The following is a 25,826-nucleotide window of genomic DNA, read 5'->3' as shown; positions in this document are numbered from 1 at the left end:
ATTGATGGTTGTAAGCTGATACACAGTAAGGTTAAGTGTGAAGAACTTTTTTGACCCATTGGGCCAGATCCTTGATAAGTGGGAAGGCCACACCCCGGTCATTCATCTGACAGAGCAGAAATGAAGCAAGACTGATAGGGGAGGGGTCCACTTTACTAGTGTTTCCAGAGGGGAGCAAACTAGCAACGCAGCACCCTCCCTACGCCTTCCTGATGTCACCCAGCACTGTCAACTGGCTGACAGGTGGCCCTGCTTTGGGAGGAAAACGGCCTTGTTCCTCAGGAACCGTGATGACCATGAGCTCACCACCAATTGGGGAAAAATATCCACTGTTTCTAAGTAAAAGATAGACATCATTTCAGGGTGGCCCCTTGGTTCAGCTGTATTCCCCCCCCCCCCCCCCGGAAAGCATTTAACCAAACGCACAGGCTACATTCACACCATACATTTTTTTAAAACCCAGTGACACTTTAAACAATCACAGCTTCCCCCAAAGAATCCTGGGAATCGTTTAGGAGACTGCAGTTCCCCTCAAGGCACTACAATTCCCAAAGTTCCCTAAGTAGGAGGGATTGTTAAACCACTCTGGGCTGCTCCACTGGCACTCTCCAGAGACCCCTCAACTGGGGTCTTATCAACAGTCATTTCATCTTTTGACAAAGGACAGAAGGTCCCACTCCATGGCTATATTGAGGGACCGGCTTCATTTGGCACCCCTGAGAAGTCATTCCAAGTGCTTTGGTAACTCCTCTGGGCTTTGATTTTTCCCTTCCTATCTGGTTCTTATAAGAACACTTACACTTTGCTTGCCTTCATCCCCACCCCCTTCCTTTTCCTCCTTGTGGGTCGCACCTGCAAATTTTGTATAGGAAGGAATTTGTTGACCTGACACCACGTGCTCTGGGAGACTTTTCTGATGAAGTAGAGTGGTGAATAAAAACACTTCACAATAAAAAGCAAGAGCCTCAATGTTTCTCTATGGTTGTGAGTAATTTAGCAAAGAGTAATTTAGCATTTAGGTGAAAACTGGACGCCCAAATGGTGTATTGTGAGGGAGGGGTGACCTGGGTTCTAACTCCTTTGCACTCCCCTTTTGAGCTGTTGTGTTCACCTTAATTTCCACACGGTAGCATATATGCAAATATGTGTTTTTTGCAAATTTAAAAGTGCCTAGCAGCACCCAATAATAATAATAATAAACCAGTATTTATTTCATAGAATTGTAAGTTGGAAGATGTCCCAAGGGGTCATTAGTCCAACCCCCTGCAATGCAGGAATCTTTTGCCCAACATGGGGCTTGAATCTATGACGCTGAGGTTAAGAGTCTCGCACTCTCGCAAAGTGAGCACTAAACATAAGAGCTTGCTGGATCAGACCAATGGCCCATCTACTCCAGCATCATTCTCACAGTAGCCAACCAGAAGCCCATTATGGGAAACCTGAAAGCAGGACCCATTAATAACAATCTATAAATTTGTCCAATCTTCATTTAAAGCAGCGTTTCCCAAACTTTGGGGTTTTAGACTACAATTCACTGTTCTAGCTAGCTAGGGATAATGGGAGTTGTAGTCCAAAAACAACTGGAGTTTGGGAAACCCTGGTTGGAAGCCATTCAGGTTGGTGGGGATCGCCACCTCCTGGGGGAGGGAATTCCACACTCCCATTTCTGCCCCTCCCACTGAGTATATAAAACAGTTCAAAACAAGTTGCTGTTACAACCATACAAAGTATATTTTGACAAGTGTTTTCTTCCCCTCCACCCATCAAACAATAAAGAACCAACAACGTTAGCAGCAGCAGCTTCAAAAAAAAGAACATTTACTTCCCCCCAGCATTCCTAAGCCAGTCTCGACGACGAGAGTCTCAGCCAGACCCCAATTTCTGGACTATCTCTTTTAGGATGTTCAGTTGGGGCCCTCCATCGCCGGGGAGGCAGCCAGCCTTGCTTGGGAAGGGTGTTTCAAGGCCCTCGCAGGAAGGCAACCTCCCTCTCTATGGGGCTCAGTGATGGAGGGGTTCATCTCATTGCTAGTGTGTAAACGTGGTAGATTTCGTCAGGAAAATTCTCCTGTTTTTCCTGGGCCAGCAGGTTGAGGCCAGCACAGCGGATGATCTTGCAGACAACGTTCAGGTCCCGGCAGACACTGCTGTCCACGTCGTCCATGATGACCCCTTCCTGGGCCATATTGTCCTTGATGACTATGATGCCGTTGGGCTGCAGGCCCAGGCGGCAGCGCTTCAGGAAGCTGGAGAGGTGGTCGTCTGTCAGGTGCCCTGTTTTTAAGAGCATAAGAGCATTAAGAGTCTGGCTACTAGAAATTCTGAATCAAGAAATGTGAAGCACCACCATTAGTGATAGATTGGCAATGTAAATTCTTTGAATTTATTAAATTAGCAAAAATGACGGCAACCATTAGAATGCAATCAAATCAGAATATGAAACAAGAATGCAGGTGTGTAATAATAATAATAATAATAATAATTTTTTATTTATATCCCGCCCTCCCCAGCCAAGGCTGGGCTCAGAGCGGCTTACAAGCAATAATAAAAACAAGATGAATGATTACAACTTAAAAACAAAAATAAAATACAACATTAAAATAATGGAACATTAAAATATTAAAATGTAGCCTCATCGCAGGAGGAGAAGGAAAAGAAAAAAGAAAGAGAGGGAGGGAGGGAATCAAATTGGCTCCAAGCCAAAGGCCAGGCGGAACAACTCTGTCTTACAGGCCCTGCGGAAAGAAATCAGATCCTGCAGGGCCCTGGTCTCATGAGGCAGAGCGTTCCACCAGGCCAGAGCCAGAGTTGAAAAGGCCCTGGCTCTGGTTGAAGCCAATCTAACCTCCTTAGGGCCTGGGACCACTAGGATGTTGTTATTTATGGACCTTGAGGCTCTCCGTGGGGCATACCAGGAGAGGCGGTCCCGTAGATACGAGGGTCCTAGGCCGTGAAGGGCTTTAAAGGTCAAAAGCAGCACCTTAAATCTGACCCTGTACTCCACCAGGAGCCAGTGCAGCTTGAAAAGCACTGGGTGAATATGCTCCCATGGCAGAGACCCCGTGAGGAGCCTCGCTGCAGCATTCTGTACCCGCTGGAGTTTCTGGGACAGCTTCAAGGGCAGCCCCGCGTAGAGCGAATTACAGTAGTCAAGCCTGGAGATGACCGTCGCATGGATCACTGTGGCCAGGTCGGGGCGGGAAAGGTAAGGGACCAACTGCTTGATGCGGCGAAGGTGGAAAAATGTCGCCTTGGCTGTTGCTGTTGCCTCCATGGAAAGGGAAGCGTCAAGGATTACACTCAAACTCTTAACGGAAGGCAATGGCACTAATTGGGCCCCCGCAAGAGAAGGGAGTTGGTCCCTCATCCCCATGCCATCCTGACCTAGCCATAGGACCTCTGTCTTCGAAGGATTTAGTTTCAATCGGCTCCCACGAAACCATCCAGCCACAGCTTCCAAGCATCTCGTCAGTGTGTTCGGGGCCGAGTCGGTGTGGCTATCCATCAGCAGATAGAGCTGAGTGTCATCAGCATATTGGTGACAGCCCAGCCCAAAGCTCCGGATAATCTGGGCAAGGGGGCGCATAAAGATGTTAAAAAGCATCGGGGAGAGAATTGTGCCCTGCGGCACTCCACACACCAAGGAGTGGCGCGACGATATTTCCCTCCCTAGTGCCACCCTCTGTCCCCGACCAGAGATAAAAGAGCACAACCAGTTACGGGCTATGCCCTGTATCCCCACGTCTGTGAGGCGGTGGTCCAGAAGATCATGATCGACCATGTCAAAGGCTGCTCACAAATCTAAAAGGATCAGCAGTCCTGACCCGCCTCGATCCAGTTGTCTACGGTGATCATCTGTTAGGGCAACCAGAGCCGTCTCCATCCCAAAACCAGGACGGAAACCGGACTGAAATGGATCTAATGCAGATGTTTCCTCCAGAAACCTAACAAGCTGTTCACCAACCACTCTCTCAATTACCTTACCCAGGTATGGAAGATTTGAAACTAGGCGGTAATTGGATAGGTCTAAGGGATCTAATGAAGTTTTCTTTAAGAGTGGACACACCACTGCTTCCTTCAGTTCCCCCTGGGAATGTCCCCGTGTCAAGGGACAAATTGATAATTTCAACCAGGGGGGTCCGTGCAACATCTGGACACTCCCTAATCAGCCAAGACAGGCACGGATCAAGGAGGCAGGTGGTGGGCCTACCAAATTGGAGGAATCTATCCACATCAGTAGGGAGTATCCGATCGAAATGGTCCAACACTGGACCTGAAGTCAGTCGAGGGGCCTCCAGTTCAGTCACTATCTAAATTGGCAGGGAGGTCACGGCGGAGCAACAGGACTTTCTCCGCAAAAAAGCTCGCGAATGCCTCACAGCTGTGGGTCGAATTTGTGCTTAAATTTGGTTGTCCTCCTAAGGACATTATTGACCTAATTATTCTAAAAAGTTGTGCCGGGCGAGAGCTAGCAGATGCAATGGAAGCTGCAAAGTAAGATTTCTTAGCAGCTTTCATAGCCATCTCATAGGCTTTCATAAGCGTCCTATAAGATGTTCTTGAGGCTCCGTCACAAGTCCGTCGCCATACTCGCTCTAGCCGTCTGAGATCCCGCTTCATTTTCCGGAGCTCCTCAGTAAACCAAGGGGCCCGGTTTCGACGGGGTCGCAGAGGGTGCTTAGGCGGGATCTCATCAATGGCTGCCAAGAGCCGGTTATTCCAGTCCTCAACAAGGTCATCTAATGAGTCGCCAGGAGGAGCAGGGTTCCGCAAGGCTTGTCGGAATCTATCAGGATCCATCAGTTTTCGCGGACGAGCCCAAATAGGCTCGCCACCCGAGCCGGGGAGGAGTGGGAAGTCAATCTTGGCTTTCAGAGCGTAGTGATCAGACCATGGCACTTCCACAGCGGGGAGCATGATCACATCTATGCCAGCCCCAAAGATCAGATCCAGCGTGTGGCCTGCTTGATGAGTGGGGCCCAAAACAAACCGGGAGAGCCCTAGTGTTGCCATGGAAGTCACTAGGTCCAGAGCCTGTGAGGAGGGAGCGGCATCGGCATGGACGTTGAAGTCTCCCAAAACCAGTAGGTTTGGGAACTCCAAGGCCCAGCCTGCCACCACCTCCAGCAGGTCTGACAGGGTGGCTGCAGGTGTGCTGGGTGGTCGGTACACCAGCCAGACAGCCAAGCTCTCCTTGGCGCCCCACACAAGACCAACACATTCAATGCCGGAGATCGCCGGTGATGGCAGAGCTCTGAAAGAGCAATCCTCCCGGAATAACAACGCTACTCCTCCCCCCCGACCCATAGTCTGCGATTGATGGAGGACAGAGAAACCTGTGTAGAGGAATACATGGCTAATAGGTACTCCAACAAAATAAGAGCAAGATAGATATAATATAGAATACAAGAATAAATATTTAATAAATAAATTATCAAAGTACAAACACAGTAACAAATTTTAAAACAAAATTAGGAAGTCACGCAAGGCTGGAGGGAAGTCTTCGAGTCACGAGGGGGGAAAGTATGAGATAATTAAGTAAAAACTAAAGGTGGATTTACAATGTACAGTGGTACCTCGGGTTAAGTACTTAATTTGTTCCGGAGGTCCGTTCTTAACCTAAAACTGTTCTTAACCTGAAGCACCACTTTAGCTAATGGGGCCTCCCGCTGCTGCCGCGCCACTGGAGCACGATTTCTGTTCTTATCCTGAAGCAAAATTCTTAACCTGAAGCACTATTTCTGGGTTAGCGGAGTGTGTAACCTGAAGCGTATGTAACCTGAAGCGTCTGTAACCCGAGGTACCACTGTGATAGAAAATGTGAATGTATAAATTATAAGAAATATGAAATTTCTATGTAAATGCATTGGAACATCAATAAATGGTTTATGGAAGAAGAAGAAGACGACGACTCTGGCTGCTGGATCAGGCCAGTGGCCCGCCTCTACTCCAGCATCCCGTTCTCACAGTGGTCAACCTGATTGATGTCCCCCAAAATGAAAACCCCAAGCAGGACCTGAGCCCAACTGTATTCTCCAGTTGCAGTTCCCCATTATTTGGTATTCAAAGGTAGACTGTTCTTGGGGGGGGGGGCGGTTCTGCTCTCACAACAGACCTCTCTATATGAAGAGCCCTGCTGGGCCAGGCTAGAAAGGGTCAGTTTTATCCTGCACTCACAGTGGCCAAGCAGATACCTCAATGGATAGCCTGCAAGCAGGGCCCATGCACAAGTGCACTCTGTCCTCCTGGGGCTCCAGCAACTGGTATTTAGAAGTTGCTTTTGACTGTGGGGGTACAGCAGAGGCATCATTGGTTGGTAGCCATCGATAGCCTTATGCTCCATTAGTCTGTCTAATCATCTTATAAGACCATCTAAGTTGGTGAATATCACTGTGGGAGGGAGTTCCCTAGTTCTAACTACGCTCTGTGTGAAGAAGTCCTTTCTTTTCTCTGTCCTGAATCTTCCAACATTCAGTTTCACTGGACGACAACCTTAACCTAAAAGGCAGTGGCTGGAATGCAATGCTGTGATAATTAAGCGGCTGAACAGCCCTGAAGTAACCTTAGGCTGTTTGCCCTCTCTGACAAGCCTACCTCACAAGCCTGTTGTGAGGAAAACAGAAAGGACGTTGAAGGGGGGACATTTACACTGCCCTTTAAATTCTTCAGAGAGAGTTAACTGATGAAATGGGATACCTTTCCTGTCTCTATCCTACGCTCCAGTCACATTATGCATTTAAAGGACTGCCACTTAGAACAGTCATGGTTCCCTGACAATTAATCTTGGGAACTGTAGTTTGTTCAGAGTGCTGAGAGTTGCTAGGAGGCCGGAAAAAACCCTCACAGAGCTACAGCTTCCAGAGTGATTTAACAATCAATCCTCCTTCCTCAGGGAACCCTGGGAATTGTAGCTCTGTGAGGGGGGGCAATAAAGTTCTAGAAACTCTCAGCACCTTGAACTACAGTTCCCAGGATTCTTTGGGGGGGGGATGCCTTTTAAAGAGGTACTGTAGCATTTTAAATGTACAGTGCAAATGGGGCCTTTTGCCAGTTGTACCCAATGGCAATCCCATTTGGAGTAGACTCGTTGAAGTCAACAACCAAGATTAACTGAGGTTCTCTGATTTCATTAAGGTCTACTCTCTGAGACAGAGAAAATAAGCTGGATACACAACCCTTTTTTTACAGGTAGTGGAGGGAGACTCTCACCTATCACCCACTGGATCCAGATGACGTCGTAGGCACTGGGCTCGGGGCTGAAGTCCTGCAGGCCACAGCAGTAGTAGTTCCTCACACGCCGACCCTCCTCACCCAGGTAGGTCCGGGCCTGGTTAAGGAAGTCCGCTGTGACATCCACCATGTCCACCGTTCCGAAAAGTGGCAGCAGGAGCCGCTTGGTAATCCGGCCAATGCCAGCCCCACAGTCCAAGGCACGGGAGGTCCCTGTCCTGTTAGGCTCATCCTAGACAGAAATGAAGTCAATGAGGGCTAGAACCTTGAATGCCTCTCAAGGCTTTCAGAAACAGGGTCTTTCATTGTTTCCCACACACACACCCTTCTCTGTTATACTGCATCTGGCAAGATGGCATCCATGTTTGGAAATACAGCCTCCATTTCCCCAGGTTTCAGGCAGGGAACAATGACCAGCCTTGGGGATTAAACCTGTGACGTTCCTAATGAACAGCAGGTGTTCTAGTAGTAAAAAAAAGCACTGGGTAGCTCCCAGTGGTGGCACCACCACCAAGGCCTCCCCAGCTTATCGAAATCACAATTTTGCCCAATGTGCATTTTGGCAAAGGACTCTTAGCCTAACATAACAGGGACAGGTGCACCTCACTAGAAAGCGCATTCTGCAGATAGGGAGCCACCACCAAAAAGGCCCTGCCCCAGAATGATGGGAGTTTGAATCTAACAATATCTGGAGGGCTACAGGTCAGCCATCCCTGCCAGAGATTCTGCAGTCAACTCGGCTTCCTTGGAGGTTTTCAAGCAGAGCTTGGATGGCCATCTGTCAATGACTCTTCTGCTGTGATCCCTGCATTGCAGGGGGTTGGAATAGATGACCCTCCCAACTCCACTATCCGATGTTCACTGCTTTAAAATGAGGGGGGGGAGTGTATTTCCCACACTCCTCCTAAACCAGCCTTGGCCAACCTCCAGGTGTTTTTTGACTACATTTCCCATCAGCCCCTGCATTATTTGGCAGGGCGGGGCTGGCTCAGGCTGCTGGGAGATGTAGTCCAAAATATCTGGAGGAAAGCAGGTAACCCCAGGCTGTTCCTGCTCAGCTTGAAAGAGAGAACACCTTGCTTACCAGCAAAAAACGGAGCAGGAACTTTTTGGAGCTGTCGATGTCGATGCTGGAGATGTGCCCATAGCCCCCCAGCATCCCATCCACTGTTGCGGGGATGTCCTTCCAGTATTTCTTGGCCTTGGAGTAGAACTCCTTCTCGTTCTCCACAACGTCGCTCGCCATCGGCACCTTTCTTCTCAAGAAGAAACCAAAGCAGGCCAAAAGGCGTTCCCTTTGACAGAGAAGAGGAGGAAAGGTGTGAAAGGGATTGGGGAACGGAGACCATTACAATTTGTTTCCAGTTTTCTTAGGGAAATTACTTCACAGATGGCATCGCGATGCTTTGCAAATGTCAAAAAAATGTCATCTTCTATGTCACCTAAATGTTGGAAGGGTTGTGATAAACTTAGTACATATTATCATTTATGGTGGGAACGTCAGCTGGTCTTTGGCAGAAATGATACACAATACTGAAGAAACTATTGATCGTTGTCCTACTGAATATTTTTTGACAATACCAGTGTAGATGTATCATCAAAAGAATTGGTCTTATATATTATCTAGGAAGCTTGAATAGTAATTGCAACAGTCCAAAATCTTACACTGGCTGCTTGGAGTCACTCTCTCAGGAATATAGCTATAACAGAGAAAATCACGTGTTATTTTAGATTTTGATAAGAACTAGAACCTCCAGATACTTCTCATATGATTTGGCACTCTAAACACAGTAGAGTGGAACCACCATTTTCAAGATGACCCTGATCACAAGCAGGGCAAACCTGGAACTACACCTGATATATCTGGTAACGTTGAAAGTCGTTACCTGAAGTTTATTATTTTGACCCATGTGCAACTGTACTCAGATTCCACGTGCCCATCTCATAGTTTTATATTTTTGACCTGTGGCTATAACTGTTCTCTGTGTTGCATGTAAAATTAAATAATCTTTACAAAAGAAAAATAATAAGAAGAAGGTGCTAGCATAGTGACCCCACCCCCCAACCAACAGGCCCAGAATGCAAAAGGGCGTTTAAAGAGATTCCAAAAGAGAGCAGGTGATGTTCAACTCGCCCCGTTAGATATGTACAACCCTGAAGGATGAGATCTCGAGCTAAATATATACATGGCTCCGTAGGGTGTGCCCTACACCAACCCAAACATGGAATCAGGACGATCGGTTGCCAGAAGTGTTCTTAGCTTAGCTCAAGTTGAGGCACTCACCAGGTTGTGAGATGGACAACACACACACACACACACCCCAGCTGTAGTACCTGTAATCAGAATCACAGAACTGTAGAGAACCCAAAAGTCAACTAGTCTGGCAGGTAGGTTTGTGGCATGTTCATTTACTAGAGCCCTTAGGTCCACTCAAGAGCTATCCAATTGTCCCTCACCCTCCCAAAATCTCGGTTTTTAAAACCAAATACTGGATGTTAATTCTGTGCTAGACGAAGACCATCTTCCTGCCTTGCAGAGCTTTTCCCACCTGGCCTGGCAGGGTGGAGCCCTGAATGACCCCAATATAAAAGCTGAGGCTGCTGAACAGACTCTTGGGCTGGGGTAAGGGGCTTTGGTTGGGAAGGTTGTTGCTATTATTGCAATTAATTTTTGGTACCTTTATTTTAGATCTTATTATGATTTATGTGGAAATCATTTGATTTGGTTGTGTATTTTTTGCATGTTTTATTTACGACAACTTTTGTTGTCATTATGAGGTTTTTTCATGTTGTAAGCTGCCTTGAACATGCCTCAACTAATGGAAAGGAGGCATACAAATAAAATTATTTGTAAAATTATTGTATGTAAAATTATTTGTACATGCTAGCAGGGCAAGAGGACTCTTCAGCCCATCCATTCCGCGATGGACAATGAAGAGTCAATTCTGGTTAACGCCTGGCATGCATGAGGGGTGTGCCAAGGAACCTCGTGGGGAAGAGGGGCATAGGGAGCGCTCTCCCCTTCTGTACACATACGTAGCCCTATACAGCATATTTGATGTTTATGGTCTGCAAGCCAAAGAAACGGGTTTGTGCTAAATATACTTAAGTTCTTAATCTACTTAAGTTCTAACACCAAAGTTCTATTTTACACATAAACTTCAGCTATGTGGGTTTTGTAAAAAAAGATTGAACCAGGCAATTTTTGATGCAAACTGGAATAATTTGGATAGGGTAATTCACATCAGAAAATGTCCAGCTGACACCCAGAAAACTTTGCAGCACCTTCAACAATCACCTAACTTACAATAACTATCTTGCTCTTATTTAGTCAACAGCGCAGCAACAACAGCAACAACAACAGTCAACTTTGAAACTGCTAATCTTGTCTGATGTTGCATTTGCAATTGACATCTTTTTGCAAATCCTTTCACTGTTATGGGTGTGAATTAAAGGCCTTGCTGAATAAATGTATTTTCAGCTGGCACGCCAAAATCCATCAGGATTGAAGCCAGTAAAATCTGAGGGGGAGGGCTTGCCTCATCTAGTACTTGAACTCCGCATCCATTTGTTGCTACTCATGAACTTCTGGAAATGGAAGATTTTCTGCGGGAAAAATGTAAGTTAAACATACACTTTTTCATTCTACATACTTAGCAGAAATGTTTTTAGTAGGCGAAAAAAAAGTTAGTACAATGAAGGCACCTGCTGTTATGTCAAGAGGCAGGGAGTTCCAAAGTGTATGTTACAAATGTGGAACATGCGTTATGTGGCACGTGTAACGCTGCCAGTTCCACAGAACAAAGTGGTTGCACATGCACTAACATTAACCACAATTCATGTTAAGTATAGTTCCCTAGAACACATGAATTTGAAAGCACTTGTTCGCCAGTTTAGCGCCAACTTCCCAAAAGAGTTACAACTGCAAACAACACACTAGTATCTTTGGCCCTCTTCACACACTGCCTTGCATACAGAAAACAGTTAATCTTGCTTTTATTTGACAAATATAATAATTATAAGTATTAATAGCATTACTTATAATTATTAGATGAATTACTATTCGTATTAATAGTAATAATGAATTGGTTACTTTTGTGCCACAGCAACTCAATGCGACCCTTTTAAGCAAAACAAAAAACCCACGTGAACATTTAAAAACCACCTTCAGCTACTTGGAGAAAAGGGTGGGATATTAATGTAATTAATAAAAAATCACTACCCATTTTCTGGTGCTCAAACTATATGAACTTTATAAACTCTGTCTATATTGGTGCATGGAGCGGGGGGCATTCACCTTAACTTTTGAACCCTGGCACAAAGGCGGTGGAGACTAAAGAAGGGTTATCCAACGGGCTTCTGTGGGTTCCCTTCTTGCACCAGCCGCAGCTCCCTCCAGAACAAACCCTTACTAGGAAAGATTCCCCCCCACACACTTCCCTCCCCCGACAACCCATGAGCCACGTGGACTGCAATTCTCTTTTCCCCCCGCCTCCGAAGCAGTCACTCCGGCTCTCTGTGTAAACTCACCCCACCGAGCGCCGGCTTCCCTTGCGCGCGGGCGCTGCGGCAACGTGCAAGGAGGAGGAGGAGGAGGAAGAGAAAGGGGAACCTAATAGTGGGAGGGCACTGGGAGGGGAGGTGTCCAGACAGGCCTCTTCTGCGAAGCTTCCTTCTCCTCCAGGCTGGGAAGCCTCTCTCGCGCTCTCTCTCTGCTATTCAGGCAGCTACAGGTCTCGCCTCCCCGTCGCTGAGCATTGGGCCCCACAATCTCCTCCCTCTTCGGCACGCAATTTCCTTACATAGAGCGCATGGAGGTGCTCCCGAGGAGGCGGGAGGAGGAAGAAGCCGACCAGAAGGGTGGGCCGGCGGGATGCTGGGGGCGGAGGCGGGGGCGGGGTCCGCTTATATTCCCTCGGCCGGACGCAGGCATCGCTGGGGGGGCGGGGGGCGGCATTGCTGCCCCGCCCTCCCTTCACAAAGGGCTGCACCACAGCTGCGCGCGCGCGGGAGGGCGCGCGACTTAGGATCCCCCGCCTGGCTGCCCGCGCTCCGTTACGCTGTGTATACCCACACGCTGAAACATACACAAGCAATTTTTTTTAAAAAAAATTGTTCATTATGATAGTTGTTGCTGCTGCCATTATTTTTATATTCCTCCTTCTTTCCAGACCGGGACTCAAGGCGGCTGGCAAACATCAAAGCAAGGACGGCTAAAACACAGAAAACTAAAAACGTAGAAAAGAATGGCAGCTAAAACGTCATTAAATTATAAAGGAATTAAAACAGTGTTTTAAAAAAAGAAGTATATATATTTGGGTTCCTATTGAGGGTACTGGGCAAGCCAACATGACAGTGATGAGGGATTGAGGATTGGAGTGATCATTTTGTGATGTGGCAATAGACGAAGTTGTATTGTAACTTTTGAATAAATGTTTTTTTTTTTAAATCTTCAAATTTGATACGGAGCAGCATACTAGTATTACTACTACTACTACTACTACTAATATTTCAGAACCCAACCCAATATATTCCTACTTTTAATTTTTAAATTTAAATCATTTTTAATACTGTATTGAATTTTTAGCAAACCACTTTGAAGGTTTCTTCTGAAAACTGAGCAATATATACATTTTATGAAATAAATAAAATTGCAACCCACTCTGAGACCTTAGGGTGAAGGGTGGATAAGAAATCATTCATGCGTGTACTTGGGAGAAGAGGAAAGTTTTCACCTGGCACCTAAGGATAAGTAGTGAAGGCGCCAGGTGAGCCTTCCTGGGGAGAATACACCACAAATAGGGAGCCACTACACAAAAGGCCTCGTTCTGCTGTTGCCACTTTCCAGACTTCTCATGCACACACACAAATAGATAGCGTTATGGAATGGTTAGTGACTTAGCACGTGGGAAACCCATGTTCAAATCCTCACTCATCCGTGGAACACGTACATACATTAAAATCAGAATTTTTAAAAATCTAAAATGCAATTCTGGGTTTTTTAAAATAATATTGATGAGAGTATCAATACAACCCTAAATTACAAACCTGCCATGAACAGTATTTCAGGATTTAGATTATGTTTCTTTAAAACACAACATATCTGACAGGTAGGATTAAGAATCTTCTATTTAGCATCATATTTGATCTAATCTACTATATCATGTTACTCTCCACCCCCTTTTACAGCATTCATTGTTTTCTATATATTATAAAAAACAAAGAACTCTACTGATTAGATCTGCATTTCATTTGGCTTCATTCATCTAACCCTTCTTCAATTGATCCTATTTTTACTTTAAAACATAAAACCATTTTATCTTGTAATTAGAACTGATCCTGCCAAATTCCTGACTATTTAAAAATAAAAATAATAGTCTCCATGATTTCCCCACCCTGCATCTTCAATTTTTGAACAAATATGACCGTTGTTGTTCTAGAACATTGAGTTTCTTAACTGCCATTTTTGGAATCACTAAATAATAATCACAATATAAAAGATGAGTGGGGGCGAGAGGAAGTATCTGATCCCTGCCAAACACCCAAGACTGGAGAGGGAAGGAGACTTCCCTTTGAAGGCAACCCAAAAGCTTCAATTGGTTGAGAATTCGGCTGTGCAAGATCTCCCATCTGGTCCAAGCTCACATATTGCACAGATTCATAATGTATATTTCAAGGTCAGAAGTTCCCCCAAAGAATTCTGGGAACTGCAGTTTGCTAAAGGTGCTGGGAATTGTAAGTCTGTGCTGGGGAAACTACAGTTCCCACCCAGGATTTTTTGGGACGAACTCACAGACTTTAAAATGAGAGCCTATGTGGTGTAATTGGTTGTTGGGAGTATAACCTAGGAGAGACCAGGATTCAAATCCTCCCACCGCCCCCCTCGGCCATGAAGTTCACTAGGTGGTCTTGGGGGCCAGTCGCCATCTCACAGCCTAGCCTACCTCACAAGGGTGTTGTGGGAATTAAATGAGGACTAGGCACCTGTGAGAACAGGATGCTGGGGTAGGTAGGCCTTTGGTAGTCACCGTATATTCTTAAGGCTCACACCTCCATCAGTCATAAAAGAGCTGGCATACACAACCATACCCACATGGCAGTATAACCTTTTGTATACCCATATGGATGGACGCGGGTGGCGCTGTGGGTTAAACCACAGAGCCTAGGACTTGCTGATCAGAAGGTCGGTGGTTCGAATCCCCATGACAGTGTGAGCTCCCATTGCTCGGTCCCTGCTCCTGCCAACCTAGCAGTTCGAAAGCATGTCAAAGTGCAAGTAGATAAATAGGTACCGCTCCGGCGGGAAGGTAAACAGCATTTTCGTGCGCTGCTCTGGTTCGCCAGAAGAGGCTTAGTCATGCTGGCCACATGACCCGGAAGCTGTACGCCGGCTCCCTCGGCCAATAAAGTGAGATGAGCGCCGCAACCCCAGAGTCAGTCACGACTGGACCTAATGGTCAGGGGTCCCTTTGCCCTTTACCTTTTATACCCATATGGTACACAATCATACCCGCTGTTGGCACATGAATGCAGGCTCTTACATGGGCACAGCACCACCTCTTGGTTGAACAGTCCTCATCAGATGAAGGTATGGATGGGTGGAGAAAGCAAAAGAGGTCACCTTGCTGTGTGAAATTAAAGTCCAGCTGATAGATTACTGTGGAAACAGGATTCTGTTGACAGTGCCAGCTTTTCCTACTGACCAATGAGGACATTGACCAATAGGAAAGAGATTAGCATCAGTGGCGGTTAGACTTCTGGAACATTTCCTTTTTACGTACTAAGTTTATGAAGTTTTAATTATTGCACTTGCCCTCCTGTGTATCCTGCATCAGGACTTCTACTTTGGAACTCCCTGCCTATTGATATCAGGCAGGTACCTCCACCATGGGCATAAGCAGGGGGGCAGCTTCCCTCCCAGCAAAAAAAATCAAGTACATAAATAAAAATACTTAACTAACTGACCAATTGTGTTGCAGATAACTCGGTTCTGCCCTCCCGCCCCCTTCCAGCATAAAGCCTGACTACACCCATGGCCTTCGTTGTATAGTGGTACCTCAGGTTAAGTACTTAATTCGTTCCGGAGGTCCGTACTTAACCTGAAACTGTTCTTAACCTGAAGCACCACGTTAGCTAATGGGGCCTCCTGATGCTGCCGCGCCGCCGGAGCACAATTTCTGTTCTCATCCTGAAGCAAAGTTCTTAACCTGAAGCACTATTTCTGGGTTAGTGGAGTGTGTAACCTGAAGTGTATATAACCTGAAGCATATGTAACCTGAGGTACCACTGTACTGTTTTCAGCACCTGCAAAAACATTGTTCCTGAGACAAGCCTGCCCAGATATCTAGAAAACTGGTGTGTTTTTAGTTTTTTGCTGGGGTTTTTTTAAATCTTTTTGAACATTTGATTATTTTTCCTAATATATTTTTTTGTCTTTTTACATGCATACCTCATTTTGTTTGTATGCCACCTTTCCATACAACGTTAAAAAGTTGCAAGGCAGCTTACAACATTTAAAAGTTGCACGACTACAGATATGACAAACGCTAAATAAAACGCTAAAAAAACACATCAAAAAGTACACAACCAAATCAAATAATTGCCTCATAAATCATAATAAGATATAAAAGTAAAGATAGGAAAAATTAATAACAGCAATACAGTGGTACCTCGGGTTAAGTACTTAATTCGTTCTGGAGGTCCGTTCTTAATCTGAAACTGTGCTTAACCTGAGGCACCACTTTAGCTAATGGGGCCTCCTGCTGCTGCTGCACCGCCGGAGCACGATTTCTGTTCTCATCCTGAAGCAAATTTCTTAACCCGAGGTACTATTTCCGGGTTAGCGGAGTCTGTAACCTGAAGCGTATGTAACCCGAGGTACCAATGTACACACACCAAACAATTCCCCAGCACAAGGGTCTGTTCAGCAACCTTAGCTTTTGTAGCTGGAGTCAGTCTGAGCCCCGCATTTGCCAAGTGGGAAAAGGCCAGCAAGGCAGGGAGCAGGTTTTCCAAGGGCACAGCCAAAATGGTCTCTTTTTGTAAACTGTTTTGAGTTTTCCACAATCAAGGATACATAATTTTTAATGAATAAAATAATACAAGCAAAGATTCGGACAATTGATCCATCTCGCTCAGTAGTGTCTGCACTGATTGGCAGCAGCTCTTCAGGGTGTCAGGCACGTTTTCCCCAACCCTATCTGGAAATGGCAGTGGGGATTGCACCTGGGAACTTTTGCATGCAAAGTGTGTGCTCTACCATGGAGCTACAATCCCTTCCGCTAGAGCAGCCTTTCTCAACCTGTGGGTCCCCAGATGTTATTGAACTACAACTCCCATCACCCCTAGCTAGCAAGGCCAGAGCTCAGAGATGATGGGAGTTGTAGTCCAACAACATCTGAAGACCCACAGGTTGAGAACTGCTGCGCTAGAGAGAGAGAGTAGGATTCTAGTTCTCATTGTTTAGTAGGATTTTAGTTTTCATTGAGTAAAGGGCTCAATGTTTAGTAGGATTCTAGTTCTCATTGAGTAAAGGGCTCGATGTTTAGTAGGATTCTAGTTCTCATTGAGTAAAGGGCTCGATGTTTAGTAGGATTCTAGTTCTCATTGAGTAAAGCGCTCAATTAAAAGAGGGAGGTAGAAAACTGGCCCATGCCAAGTCAAACCATGACAGTGTTTCTCCAGGGTTTCAGTAAAGGAGTCTTTCCTCAGGCCTATCAGCACCTCTCCAGGGTTTCAGTCCTACCTCAAGATTGTCAGGGACTGAACCTGGGACCTTCTGCATGCAAAGCAGATGCTCTACCACTGAGCCACAGCCCTTTCCCAGAACAAGGGCACGTGAAGCTGCATTCTACAGAGTTGGACAGTTGGTTCATCAAGTCCTGAGAGTCTTCTTAAGAATCTCTAAGGGGTCTTTCTTCTGACCCTTTAGGCTGAGGCGTAAATGTATGTAATTTAGAGGGTGCTTCAAGTGATCGCCAAAGAAGAAGAAAGTCAGAAGCAGGCAGAGCATAGTAGCCATTAATAACCCTGTCCAGTCCTCTTTTAAAGCCTTCTACGTTGCTGGGCACCGCTGCCTCTTGTGGGAGCGGGTTCCGTAATTTAATTATGGGGCCTTGTGTGTAAAAGCATGTTCTTCTGAAATGTCCTGCAGTACCCACTCTCAAACACATGGAGGGAGTGTTGCATTTTCTTTGCCTCCACTCAATACACTCGGGTTTGCCTTGCACTTTTAAGCCAGCCAACTATGCTCTGCACAACTTTCTTCCTTTCTTTGTTAATGGATTGGAAACTTTTTCTCTCCCCCCCCCCCTCCTTCCTAGCCTCTCTGTCTCTCCCTTTTCTTTCTTTTTGTTGTGCAGAGGTCCTCCCTATGCCAGGTAAACTTGGCTACCCACCCTGATCTCTCTTTATGGAAAGCGGGGGTTCTCTCTCTCTCTGTGTGTGTGTGTGTGTGTGAGAGAGAGAGAGAGAGAGAGAAACAAAGGGCAGAGAGGCAAGGAGAAAATTCTGCCACGCAGACTCTTTCACACAGCAGCCCCATTTGCCAGCTCTCTGAGCCTTGGAAACTGAAGTCAGAAACGAATTTCAAACAGATGGGGGAGGATGAAGAAGCAGAAAGGTTTAGACACAGTTCCCAGCCTCAGCCTTGCTCAATTCATTCCCCACCTGCTTTTCAGACACCCCCACTGCATTTTAATCTCCCCCCCCTTTTTAGATATAATGGGGGGACACCACTAAGGAGCCCACTGTCAGAAATTGAGAGGTGTTTGGGTTTTTTTCCCATTTACCCGGGATTGCAAGAGAAACCTCTTGAGGTTCTATTTATTTGCAAATTTGCTTGGTAATGCCTTCCTTTGGGTCTTGTGGGCAGATAAGCGTCTTTCACATTGGCCGGTGGGTTGGGATGGATTACCTTTGGCTATCCCTGACTCTAGATCCATTTAGCTGGAGATGCTGTGGACTGAAGGGGATAAGGGTCTTCTGCAATGCAGAGCAGGCCAATCCAACCAGCACCAGCTCTGCAAGGTCTTAGAGAGGCATTGATCCAGGCTTTGGGGACTGAGATCCCTTGAAAACAGAGGTCTGAACCTGGTTTTCTGCTTGCAAGCTGTTGTGGTGGATGGATCCCCTTCCACCCTAACAAGGTTTTGGTCAAGTCCTTTCTCAGTCAGCCACTCTGCTTATCTGCTTCTTTATTATATTTATACCCCACATTTCCTCCAACGAGTCCTCCATAGTTCTCCTCCTCCCTATTTATCCTGTGAAGTACCGGTAGGTTACGCTAAGAGCGAGTGACTTACCCAAGGTTGCCCAGTGCGCTTCATGGGTGAATGGGGATTTGACCCCTGTTCTCCTGGGTCCTGTGACACAGGTGGCGCTGTGGGTTAAACCACAGAGCCTAGGGCTTGCCGATCAGAAGGTCGGTGGTTCGAATCCCCGCGACGGGGTGAGCTCTCATCGCTCGGTCCCTGCTCCTGCCAACCTAGCAGTTTGAAAGCACGTCAAAAGTGCAAGTAGATAAATAGGTACTGCTCTGGCAGGAAGGTAAACAGCGTTTCCGTGTGCTGCTCTGGTTCGCCAGAAGCGGCTTAGTCATGCTGGCCACATGACCCGGAAGCTGTACGCTAGCTCCCTCAGCCAACCCCAGAGTCAGCCATGACTGGATCTAATGGTCAGGGGTTCCTTTACCTTTTACTCTTGGGTCCTAGTCTGGCACTCTAACCACTACACCGCACTCTTGTGCCTCTTGGATCATGCCCAGGAGTCAGGAGCTGAGCCTCTCAAGAACTCCAGAAGGGCCTCAACGGCAGAGGTTGTCATCATCATCCCTTCCAGGCATGGCTAGCGTCCAGCTATGATCAACGTCAACCAGAGTAATGCAATGCAGGCAGAAAGCTCCTTCGAATCCAGGTTGGAACCCCACCTCCCAAACCATCAACTACCCCTTTCATAACCAGTGGTGAGTTTTGTCAGTTATTGAGACTGGTAGGGCAGAAGGCCAGCAGCAGGTGGCGCCAGAGCCAGCAAGAGGCAGGGGCGGAGCCAATGAAAGGAGTCCCTGAGAGGTGGAGCCAACTCATTCTAGTTGCATTTTTTAATTTAATTTTATTGTATTTCTATCCCAAAGCTTCCACCAAGGAACTCAATGTGGCGTACATGGTTCTCTCCCTCCTCATCTAAGCCCTACAACAACCCTGTGAGGTAGGTTAGGAAGAGAGGCAGTGATGGGTCCAAGCTCACCTAGTGAGTTTCATGGCTGAGTGGGGATTTGAACCCTGGTCTCCCAGGGTCTTATTCCAACACTCTAACCACTACGCCACACCCATCCTCTTCCCTGCTGAGTTCCCTCCAGGCAAAACAGAGGTGAAGGTCTTCTCTGCACTACACATTACATTCAGTGTATATCCTACCACTTTAAACAGCCACAGCTTCCCCTAGGGAATCCTGGGAACTGTAGTTCTTCAAAGGTGCAAAGAGTTTGTAGGAGACAGCTGTGTTCCCCCTCACAGAGCCACAGCTCCCAGTGTTCCCTGAAAAGAGGGTTTGGTTGTTAAACCAGCCTGGGAACTTTAGCTCTGTGAAGGGGTCAGGGGTCTCTTAGCAACTTCCAGCACCTTTAACAAAATACAGTCCATAGGATTCCTTTTGGGAAGGTGGGGGGCGGAGCAGTATGATACTGCTTTAAACAATTAGTGCAGATGGGGCCTAAGGCTGTGTCCACACCAAACGCATTTAAAGCACATGGATTCTTCCAAAGAATCTTGGGAACAGTAGATTACCCCTAACAAAGCTACAATTCCCACAGTACCATTAAACTACAGTTCCCAGAACTTTTTCGGAGTATGTGTGTGTGTGCTTTGCATGTATGGTGGATATGCGGTTTAAGTAGTCAGCAACAAATATTCAGGGAAACTCTGCGCTTGAGGCAGCTAAGTTGGAAATAATCAATATTAAAGTTGGTGGAGCCCTAAATTGTTTATTTAAATAATTTATATACCGCTTAGTCTCTAAGTGGATCATAAAAAGGTAAAGGTAAAGAACCCCTGACAGTTAAGTCAGTTAAGTCCAGAACAACTCTGGGGTTGCGGCGCTCATCTCGCTTTACTGGCCAAGGGAGCCGACATTTGTCTGGAGACAGTTTTTCCGGGTCATGTGGCCAGCATGACTATGCCGCTTCTGGTGAAACCATAGCAGCACACGGAAATGCCATTTCCCTTCCTGCTGGAGCAGTACCTATTTATCTACTTGCACTGGCGTGCTTTCGAAATGATAGGTTGGCAGGAGCAGGGACTGAACAACGGGAGCTCACCCCATTGCAGGAATTTGAACCGCTGGCCTTCTGATTGGCAAGCCCAAGAGGCTCAGGGGTTTAGACCACAGCACCACCTGCATCCCCAAGTGGTTCATAGACAAGGGTAATGTGCACTGACCTCCACCATTAATCCTGACCACACACAAGAAGTGGATTGGTTGAAAATAGTTTTAAAGTACCCTTTGTCAAATGAGTCCAGGGTTCTCCTTCATTGGAGGTTTTTAAGCAGAGAATGGATGGCCATCTGTCATGGACTAGATAACTCTCAAGGTCTCTTCCAACTCTACAATTCCGTTCCTTGCAGAACATCCTCCCATCAGATGTCAAGGAGATGACCCTTAGAAGACATCTGAAGGCAGCCCTGTATTGGGAAATCTTTTAAGGTTTAATGTTTTATTATGTTTTTAAATATGCTGGAAGCTGCCCAGTGGTTGGGGCAACCCAGTCAGATGAGCAGGGTATAACTAACTAACTCACTAACTAACTAACTAACTAACTAGTAGTAGTAGTAGTAGTACAATTGGAAAATCATCCAATTTGCTTCTAACTAACTAACTAACTAACTAACTAACTACTACTAGTAGTAGTAGTAGTAGTAGTACAATTGGAAAATCATCCAATTTGCTTCTATGAAAACCAACCCATCCAAAATGGGCAGGATTTCAGTGTACATTGCACCTTATTAGGATCTTTTGCGATCTCTTTTCGGACTCTTTGTCAGATCATTTGGTGAACTGTAGAGTAGGAAAGGACTGTGAGGATAATTCTAGTCCAATCCCCTGCAACTCAGGAACTGTCCCATATGGGGAGCGAACCTGCAGCCTTGGCGTGGTCAGCACCATGCCCTAACTGTGCTATCCTGACTTAAATAAATAAACAGTAATTTGCAATCAGAGGATCAATGTGATTTTTTTTAAAAAACACCACCCTAATGAAATCAATATAGCAAAACAAAAACAAATAATTTTCAAAAGCTACAAAGAGCAGATTGAGGTGAGCAAAAATGGTCAAGAAACAACAAAGCACCTTGGCTAAGAGGAAAGCCTTCACTGGCTGCCAAAATCTTTGCAACATCTGGGCCAAGAAGGCCTCCTTAGAGAAAGTATCCAAATTCCTGAAAAGCTCCCAATTCTGGATGCCTAGCACACTTTTCCTAAAGTGGGTTGTAAGAACACAGCCTCTGTAGGGGAGTTTAAGTCCTGGGCAAGCAGGTATGTTGCATCAACCCATTTTGGGATCTGACAGTAAATGCCAAGGGATATAGGAAGGTGATTTATACCAAGCCAGACTTTTGGTTTATGCAGCTCAAGCTTGTCCGCACTGACTGGCTGTCACTTTCCAGGTTTCCAGGTAGGGGTCTCTCCCAGCAATGCAAGGAGATGTCACTGGGGATTAAACTTGGGACTTTCTGCATGCGACATCTCTTATGAGAAATCTCACCTCAGCTCTATGTGAAAGCACAGAAATTGGGTTTCTGGCCAGAACCCTTTTTTTTCAGCTTTAAAGTTTCTAGTCCTCATAATCTACACCCAAAACTTTCGGGTGGTGGAATAGGCAAGAAGAGATGACCATAAGCATTGTGAACCAACGAGGAGCTTTTACATCCTTGGGGTTGTTTCCAGCTCATCAATGAATCTATGCTAACCATGCTCATTGTTTTCAATGGGTGTACTCTGAGTAAAATTAACGTTTGGCAACAACCTCTGGTGTCCTAATGTTTTTCTCATCCTTTCACTCAAATGAGCGCAGGTCATCCAGCAATGAAGTAGTTAAAAACAATATTTATTAATAATAAAATAAAATGCATTTAAAACATTTAAGAAAACAATTAAGCACATCTAAAAAAAAAAAAAAAAGCCTTAAACCTTCTAGAGCAGCCAAACCCCTCACAAGTAACATAAAACAACAAACTATTATTATTATTATTATTATTATTATTATTATTATTACAACCCATGCATCTTTTCCTGCCTGCAGATTGGTCCATGCTGACAGATCCCAAGTTCTGCAAAACAGAAACAATCTCATCAGCTAGATGGCTTATGCAAAGCGTGCTCATTTGCATAAGCATTAGAGAGAATCCTAAGAGGAGGGAAGAGGCGATGACCAACCACGGAGGTGGGGAATGCACTAGGGAAGCAAGGAATATCATTGCAAGAGGACTCTTCTGTTTTTAAGAGAAGCCCGTCCTTTTACCCTTTTCAAGACAAAGGGTAATTTTACAAGAAAGAAGGAAAACGGGCAGCCTCGCCACTTGCTCAAAAGTAAGACAAGCGCCACAGTAACACCCCCCACCCTAAAATTTCAACAAAACCTGTTTCCCCCTTTGATCGCTTTTGCATGCAAACTCTGATGAAGGATGGTTAGGGCAGCAGAAGGGAGGAGGACATGGATGTTAATTTTTCAGTCCAGTGCTAAACCACCCCATTCAGTGGAATGGATAAAAACAGAGCCTCCAAGTGGCTGAAGCCCCTGGATGTGGAAAAAGTGGGCCAAGTTAAGAGGTCTTGGAACCAAAGTGAAAATTCAGAGTTGGGGTCAGGCAAGCCTCCCTTTGGGGACCATTCAAGAGTTTGGGGGCTGCCATCAAGGGAGCAAGAAGCAGTGTAGTGTAATGGTTAGCATGCTGGGCTAGGACCTTGAAGACAAAGGTTTGAATCCCCGCCTCCCAACTCAGCCAAGAAGCTCATTGCGTGACCTTGGGGCCAGTTGCCACCTCTCAGCCAAACCTACCTCACAGGGTTGTTGTGAGGATAACAACAGAGATAGGAGAAGCATGTGACCACCTTGAGCACCTTGGAGGAAAAGGTGGGGTATCGATGCAAGAAATAAAGAAGAAAGCCGTCTCATACTGAGTCAGACCATTGATCCATTTATCTCAGCATAGTCTGCACGGACTGGGAGCTGCTCTCCAGGGTTTCAGGCATGGAGGCTCTTCCCCAGCCCTACCTAGAGATGCCATTTGGGACTGAAAGCAGGACTTTATGCATGTAATGCAGGTGTCGTTAACCACTGGGATGTGGCCCTCCTCCAGGTTTTCGTGATGGAGTGCTTGATCACGTGACCCCACCCAGCATAGATTCTCCACTGCTGAGATGATCTATGGCTGGGAGACGGACCAGAAAGGCTTTATGGTCTGAACCAGCAGATCTTTGTGAATTGGCTGTGTGGACAGGAGACTAGCGAACTAGGGTTGGATGTCAGCTCCAGAAGCTGTGATGTCTGTAGCCCAAGGGTGCAAGGTGAGAGGAGCGAGTGAGAGAGAGAGAGAGAGAAAGGACGCTAGAAAACAAGGCAAGCCTAGTTGCTGCTTTCCGGGAGACGGTACATTTCCATTGCTAATGGCTGGACAGGAGCCAAACCACTTTTCTGAGATGCTTCCCTGGGAAAAGGCAGGCGCTGACTGGCTCGGAGGCAGATCTGAGCAAAGGCAGGCGAAGGATGAGCTCGGAGGCAGCTGGGCAGGCGGGTCTCCTCCACACCAGAGCTCAGCCCTTCCGTAGCCAGGAGACAACAGACCGAAGTGGGTCCTGCAATCAACTCCCCAACCCATTTCCCCTTTATAGCTCAAAGTTTGTTGAGGCTCATTCTTTCAGGACGTTGAATGGATCCTCCCTCTTTCCTCCATCTGCTTCAAAGCAGACCATATGCTGCGACCTCTCTGGTCTGCAGGGGGGAACCCCTGCTTTCTGACCCCAGCAAATTGCTGCCCCCCTCCCCACTTTTGCATCAGAGAACATTAAAAGAGCCTGGTTGCAGGATCAGGCCAAAGAGTCTAGTCCAGCATTCTGTTCTCACAGTGGTCAACCAGGTGCCCATTAGGGGAAGCCAGTAAGCAGGACCTGGGTGCAACAGCATTCTCTCTGCTGGTGATTCCTGGCAACTGGCGTTCAGAGGCAATACTGTACTGCAACAGTGGAGGTGGAATACTGTATAGCCACCATGACTGGCCATTGATGGTCCTATCCTCCACTGAAGAAGGTCCCTTGTTTTTCCAGGGAGGGCTGGGCAAGACCCCGTCTGCAATCCTTGAAACTTGCAGCCAGTCAACACAGATCTAGATGGTTCAATAGTTTGGCTGAGCAAGAAGCAGCTTCCTGCATTCTTACATTCACCCTCAGAGGTTCCTGTCTGCTAAGCTTCTGCATCAGCCACAGATCTGTGCAGGACAGAAAGGAAGGCTGAGTGAATCACTATGTCACGCCTCTGCTTCAGCAGGGAAGGAATGTTCCCATCACACCACAGACAGAGGCAGTGTGCAAGATATCCCACCCAAAGCAGAGAGTGACTGAACAGAGACAAGCCCAGAGCTGTGATTCGTGGAAGGACATAACCTGGCATCCTCCTCTCTGGAAATGTGGTTTTTTAATGCATCTCTTCACCTGAAGCAACTGAATGATCCAAACACCCCTTGGATGCAAAAACACACACAGCCTCAGGAGGAGGCAAGGTCAGAGGGATCAATCATGCAGAGACACAACAGGCTGCCTCCTCTGCGGATGCTCACTTGCAGGCTTGCCAGAGACTTTATTTATTCAATCAATTTATTTAACTGAGGCAGCAATCAGCACTCTTTCTGGAAAATGAGCATTGCTGAGCACAGTGGGCATTAATTCAGGGTAAACATTTATGGATTTGCACTGTGAGTTTATTTCATTCTCTTTTATTCTTCTATATTAATTAATACACTGGTAATTACTGTATAAAAGGGCATTCCCCCTCCCTCCATATGGAAATCAACATTATAATTAAGCCGTCTTTATAATGCTGGACTTTTAGACCTTCCAGGATGTTGCCAGAGTGGGGACTTTCTATAAAATGAACTCAGGTACGTATCAGGTTTGAAGATCCCAAATCCAGTTGATGGGTCATGGTGGGCTCTTCTGATTTTTGATTTTATTAAAGATTTATTGGTTTACAAAAGTATGTGCAATGTCTCTTTTTTCAAGTTACATTTTCCAAAGGTCAGTTTCATTTGATGAGACATTAGGGTTACAATAGGAAGAAAAAGGGGGGAAAGGTGGAGGGGGTCATGGGGGTTGGGGTTGGGTGGCGATGTTTGGATTTTACTTAATGTTTGTGTGGGGTTTTGTGATAGCGTCGCTTGTGTGGGTTCTCTTTACTATTTGCTTGTGTTCCTTTGGTGGTGAGAGAGGTTGGGGTTGGCCTAGGGTGCGGTTGGTTGGTTGTGATTGGCTGTGGTGGGTGGGCTCTTCTGACAACAGCAAACATATAGTCTGGGCAGTGCCAGGACTTTTAGTGCAGGCCCTATTTTCCTTCT

General features: G+C 46.2%; 1 protein-coding gene and 1 long non-coding RNA gene across 8 annotated transcripts; one reads left to right on the top strand and one right to left on the bottom strand.

Moving 5' to 3' along the window:
- Nucleotides 1-1,706: 1,706 nt before the first annotated feature.
- NTMT1 (N-terminal Xaa-Pro-Lys N-methyltransferase 1) lies at nucleotides 1,707-14,899 on the bottom strand. Of its 7 annotated transcripts, none has more exons than XM_080989957.1 (4): nucleotides 14,772-14,899; nucleotides 8,315-8,525; nucleotides 7,210-7,462; nucleotides 1,707-2,274 (listed from the first exon to the last, which is right to left on the bottom strand). In XM_080989957.1, the coding sequence occupies exons 1-4, from the start codon at nucleotides 14,807-14,809 to the stop codon at nucleotides 2,018-2,020; spliced, it is 759 nt and encodes a 252-aa protein (XP_080846083.1). In that variant the 5' UTR covers nucleotides 14,810-14,899; the 3' UTR covers nucleotides 1,707-2,017. The 7 variants fall into 7 exon arrangements, with proteins under 7 accessions (XP_080846083.1, XP_080846085.1, XP_080846086.1 ...); XM_080989959.1 differs by having other exon boundaries at nucleotides 14,741-14,868; XM_080989960.1 differs by lacking the exon at nucleotides 14,772-14,899 and adding an exon at nucleotides 13,279-13,578.
- Nucleotides 13,825-25,468, top strand: LOC308468074. The gene is made up of 3 exons (XR_013981447.1): nucleotides 13,825-13,907; nucleotides 18,995-19,143; nucleotides 22,523-25,468. It is a non-coding gene; the product is annotated as an uncharacterized lncRNA (long non-coding RNA).
- The last annotated feature ends 358 nt before the right edge of the window (nucleotides 25,469-25,826 follow it).

The sequence above is a fragment of the Podarcis pityusensis genome (genome assembly GCF_964106645.2).
Source record: "Podarcis pityusensis genome assembly, chromosome: Z".
NCBI lineage: Eukaryota > Metazoa > Chordata > Lepidosauria > Squamata > Lacertidae > Podarcis > Podarcis pityusensis.
Note: the sequence above shows the minus strand (reverse complement) of the source record. Positions and strands in the feature narration are given on the sequence as shown.

What these genes read in the sequence shown, in the direction of transcription:
- NTMT1 (XM_080989957.1), bottom strand. Translation starts at nt 14,809, where the DNA reads ATGAGGACTGTTCAACCAAGAGGTGGTGCTGTGCCCAT. An exon ending in AGAGGTGGTGCTGTGCCCAT is followed by an intron (nt 8,526 to 14,771) that starts GTAAGAGCCTGC and finishes TCTCTGTCAAAG; the next exon opens with GGAACGCCTTTTGGCCTGCT. An exon ending in TCCTGCTCCGTTTTTTGCTG is followed by an intron (nt 7,463 to 8,314) that starts GTAAGCAAGGTG and finishes ATTTCTGTCTAG; the next exon opens with GATGAGCCTAACAGGACAGG.